Source organism: Dipteris shenzhenensis, chromosome 25 (assembly GCF_047967505.1).
Source record: "Dipteris shenzhenensis isolate YYH24624 ecotype China chromosome 25, Dip_SZ_1.0, whole genome shotgun sequence".
Lineage (NCBI taxonomy): Eukaryota > Viridiplantae > Streptophyta > Polypodiopsida > Gleicheniales > Dipteridaceae > Dipteris > Dipteris shenzhenensis.
This window is the reverse complement of record NC_141620.1, coordinates 26,758,627-26,763,611: the sequence shown is the minus strand read 5'-3', so window position 1 is coordinate 26,763,611 and position 4,985 is coordinate 26,758,627. Positions and strand designations below refer to the sequence as shown.

The 4,985-nt window shown below is 38.9% G+C and overlaps 1 protein-coding gene across 1 annotated transcript; it reads left to right on the top strand.

Moving 5' to 3' along the window:
* The first annotated feature begins 3,345 nt into the window (after positions 1 to 3,345).
* On the top strand, positions 3,346 to 4,733 carry LOC147885679 (copper transport protein ATX1-like). Its single transcript, XM_087396666.1, has 3 exons — positions 3,346 to 3,454; positions 4,154 to 4,229; positions 4,372 to 4,733. Exons 1-3 carry the CDS (start codon positions 3,437 to 3,439, stop codon positions 4,512 to 4,514), a joined length of 237 nt encoding a protein of 78 aa, XP_087252792.1. The 5' UTR covers positions 3,346 to 3,436; the 3' UTR covers positions 4,515 to 4,733.
* Positions 4,734 to 4,985: the final 252 nt, after the last annotated feature.

Below are 4,985 nucleotides of genomic sequence, written 5' to 3'. Positions count from 1 at the left end.
AAAAGTCAACAAGCACGTGAGCCTACCTTGAATTCAAAATCTCACCCTCCAGTGCATTGCAACACTGCTTGAAAAATGCCTTACTCCAAAAAGAGTTCCATGATTGACTACACTTGATCATGCATTGGCAAATATGGATCCATTTAAGTATTTATATCTCCTCCACCTTCTTTGGACATGGACAATTGTTTGATTATGCACCACCTCTTGCCTCTTCATTTGATGTTGTACTTTGATTTGGTTCAAGCCTTTCTCTTATTAAGGAAGGAGGCTATTTCATTGAATTAAAGACACAAGAATATATCTTGATAGAGATGACCTTGGATCAACATTCATTGCCTATGTGTGTTATGGTTAGCAAAGCAAGTCAATGTGCTAATTATGATTCAAGATTCAAATCTTAATACATACCATGCATTCCTAGTCCCATGTGAATGCAACATCGTTCACATTTGTTTGGCTTTTAGTTACATTCTCTAACTTATCAATAATATATCATCACCATAATTTAGTTTCTTCCTTTTCATGTGATTATAGCTAGACCTAGATTCTTTGCTCAGGAAAAACAAACTTTCATGTCAATATTGAATGCATTAGTTGCTTGCACTTGACAATCTAAAATCGTTTGCCAAAATTGCTTTGATGTGCTAACAAGGTGAGCTAAAATCAAACTACAAATGCATGAAATAGATAATATCAAAAGGACAATATTTGCATCAATCTTATTTTTCCTATAGTGATATGTAATTCCACAAACCTATTGTACCCCTAGATTCAAGGACATATGAGATTATTTGAAGAAGGAGAAGTGAAACCACTTGGCACAGGATACCCTTCTTTCACGAGAAGTTCAAATATTATTCCTCCACTAGTTTTCTATGTTTCTATGGGGGTAGAAGGAAGGATAAGATAGGACCACCAAAATCTACTTTTAATAGCATAAATGCAACAAAAAAAACACTCTTCCAAGTGTCATTTGTTTTTCCGTGGGTTTTTCTCCACAGATTCATATGATAATTGCCAAAGTCCTAAATCAAAGGATAACCATTTATGAAGCTTAGTCATGGTTTGAGGCCCCTTTGAGCTTGGTGTACCTAATCAAGGTATAACTTTTTGGGGGTGTGTACAAACCAAAAACCAATAAAAAGTTAGTCCTTTCCTTAAGAACTCATAGAAGTGTATCATAAAACATATTTCCTTTGACAATGTTAGTGCATAAGGCTTCAAAAATTGCAACATCATGGGATGCTGTAGAAGATCTAGATGCAAATTTTGCTTTCATCCCAAGCGCACATGCATGCACGTGCATGCATGCGTGTGCACACACACACACACACACACATGCACGCACACACGCACATGCACATACACACATACGGGCGAGGGGGTGGATATATGACCTAGAAATGTATAATAAGCGGGAATGGGGGGTAATTTTATCATCTAGAATGGGTGTATGTGGGGGATTTTTCTATGTTACCTTGATCTTATGTATATTTTTGAGAGTTTCTATATGCCAATCCGCCCCCCCCTTTTTCAAGGTCCTTTCATTGTAGAACAAGAGCCATGATTAGTAAAAATTTATTTACTTGAATCACATTTTGTGAGAGCATGAAATTAATCGAAAGATTATAACAATATATGCATGTAAGAAAAGCTATCTATTAAGCATAATTCAAAAATGCCAAACCATGTCTTTGATGAGAGACAAATGCTCACATTCATGCATAGGTGATGATATGTTAAGGGGATTTTTTATGTAACCTTGATTGGATGCATTTTTTTGGAGATTTTTACATAATTCCTCCCTATGCCTCCCCTTTCATTGTAAAACAAGAGCCATGATTGGTATACATTTTGCGAAAGTGAAAATCAGTCAAGAAGTTATAAATCTTTTCAATAGAATTACATTTTGTAAGAGCAAAATCCAATAAAATTTATAACTTGAGAGCAATGATTGGTATAATCAAATTATATTTTGTAAGAGAAAAATCAATCAAAAGATACCTCTAGAAAAACCTTCTAGAAAAACCTTTCTTTTCGAGCATAATTCAAAGCATGTCTTTGATGAGAGACAAATTACACACAAATGACCACATGTGAAGGGTTGTTTTGATGGATGATTTTTTCATGTTATTTTCATTAAGAAGCGAAACTTTTGTATTGATGTCGAAAGTTTGTCCGCCCTAATAAAAATAAAGGCTTGAAACACTAGCCAAGATTTGAAACTTTTATGTGGAAGAATTTGAAGTTTTGCCAGGATTTACATCGTTTACTTCAAAATTCAAAAGGAAATGCTATCAATATTATGAAACTAAAAAAACAATCTCAATAAACTTTTGCTAGGATTTTATATTAATATATAAGTATAGCTTTGACCAAAACATCTATGGAACTTGTTTTTAAAAACATGCACATCTCACATTGTACTATGTACTACTTGGTGGTATTCAACCAATGATGGAGGCTTTAATCTAAGCAAGAGGAGTTGTACTACCCTAGTAGTACAAGAATGGTAGTGCACCCTAGTAGTACCAAAAATATCCATGGAGTTTTGGCCTAGCTTTTTCATGGAAAAACATGAGCCACGAATGGCAAAAGTTATACCCATATTGGACATGCTTTTTTTTTAAAGTCACCTTTCGAATAACTCCATAATGTAGTCATAAGAATATACCAAACGTCCTTCAATTTTGTATAAGTAGACAAACAATACTTAAATCTTGTAAATTCAAAACTATAGTACTTCATATATTACCAATTTCATTGAGGAGGAAGAACTAGAGTGTACATAGAAGTAGATCGGGATGTCACTTTAGAAATTCGAATGAAGTGCAATTTATGAGCACATGAGATGGTATGAAGTGTAGAGATTGGGAAGTTGATGCATTATTGAGGACTATGTGGAGCCTTTAGGGCGGTCACGCTGTGATGTTGAGTTTAGTGGGATGAGTCACAAAGGTGGAATCTACCACATGGAGAAAGGTTACATCTCTGGGATGAAATTAGTGTGGGAGGTTAAGCAAGGATTCCAAATGTTGTCCGGAGATGGGTGCTAAGAAGCCATCGCCATTTCTAAGACTGATTGCCATTCCCACTGGGAGCTCAGAGAGCCTCAACCTCTCTCTATAGGGGCCTAGTCATATTGCCACACGAACAATTATCAATCAATCTAGGAAAGGGGCCCCTTTTCCTTTGGTTCTACCTTATAGTATTCAACCTTTGTAGGGGAGGAATTGTGCACGTCAGTAGTGGACTATCGGCACCTGAGGCAGATGATCCCCTATCCCAGCCACGCCTAGCTAAAGTACGGGATGCCTCCCTTGCAAAAGCTCATGTGTAAAACTCAGCTAAAGTTGGCATTGGTTTTTGGCAGTTAAAAGCCGGCTCGACCACATTCTGCACCACCGCTAGTCTCACCTCGAGAGTCCACTCCATGGCCTCCTCCTCGCAGGTACTCTCTCCCCTCCTTCCTTCCTCTCTGCCTTCCCATGGCCAGCCCTCATCTACCCTCCCTTGCCTTTCCTTAGAGCTTCCCTCCCTACCGCCTCTCGTCCATCTTCCCACTCTCTTTATCACCCACAAATCCTCCTTTCCTTCTACTGTTTGCCTCTGTGCTTCCACTGGTTCCTTCTACCTTTCAGGATTTGATGCGTGAATTGGCACCGACCGAATCAGCCCATGGTTCCTTGAGTTCTTAGTCTTCTCGCCCAGTGATGGGTGTAGCCTTGGGCCTCACGGGCGACGCTGCATCTTTGTTATGGACTCTTCATGCTACTGGATCTTCTGCACTTTTGTGCCGTATTTGGCTTGAGATGTTGCCCTCGTTTGCCTTCTGATGGGGTCCTTCATCAGGTCGGATTGTTCTTTCTTCCCATTCACGAATGAATAGCCTACTCCCATCCGTTTCGCTTCCCTTGCTTCGTTGCGTTTCGTGCTGGCTTGCCCGCTTTTTGATGTTGATTCACATCTCCTTTTGTGCGGTTTTTTGTGTATTCCACTTTTTGATCTCGGTTCATGCAACAGCCCTTCAATCGCTCGTCTCTGTCCAGTACTTTTGGTTTTGCCATCTGATTATATAAACCGCACTCCTGTACAACCTTAGAGATGAGGACCAGCGGTTTTTAATGAGTTTACAACTATTTATTGACAGACTGTCGAGCTTAAGGTGGCAATGAGTTGTGAAGGCTGCGCTGGAGCAGTGCGGAGAGTTCTGGGAAAAATGGACGGTAAGCTGTAACATTTTCACCTAAATCACTCTGCCATTTCTACGTTTGACACCATGACTCTTTGAGGCGATGCTCAGTTTTTAAGGTTCTCTTATGATAGGTGCGTTCTATTTGTTCGTGACTGATTATATTCTATCTACAGGTGTAGAAACTTTTGACGTTAATCTAAAAGACCAAAAGGTGACCGTCAAAGGTAATGTCAAGCCGGAGGAAGTCCTCTCCACGGTTTCAAAGACAGGGAAAGATACATCCTATTGGCCAAAGGAAGAAAAAGTACGTGCTTAAGCTTGGGATTAGATAACCACCGCAGATGGTTTTATATCTATGATAGCCGCGCTGCTTTAAGGAATCAACGGCTACGTGTGGACTTTCACATCATGTTGTATTCGATAGATCTCCTCCCTGTAGAAATAATCTGAGCGGGTGAGCATAGGAGACATTGAATCCTTCACATTGCAGTATAGTTCGTCAGTATGTTACTCGAACAGTAATGCATTATTGGACTGGAAATATCTAAGTATTAGTTGATTTTGCTTTTGCAGATCATCTTCTTTCTTCTTAGTTCTTGGATGTTGCTATTACGTTTTTAATAAGCTTCTGTTTTTTTCAGAAACTAAAATTTAAAATCGCTCCTTTCAAGGTGGCCTGAAATACAAGACATGATTCTATACGTGTTACATGGTGTTATTACTTTGTTCATGCCTCCACAATGCATGCTAATTTATCTCTTACTTACGGAGGAAGCATTCAAATATT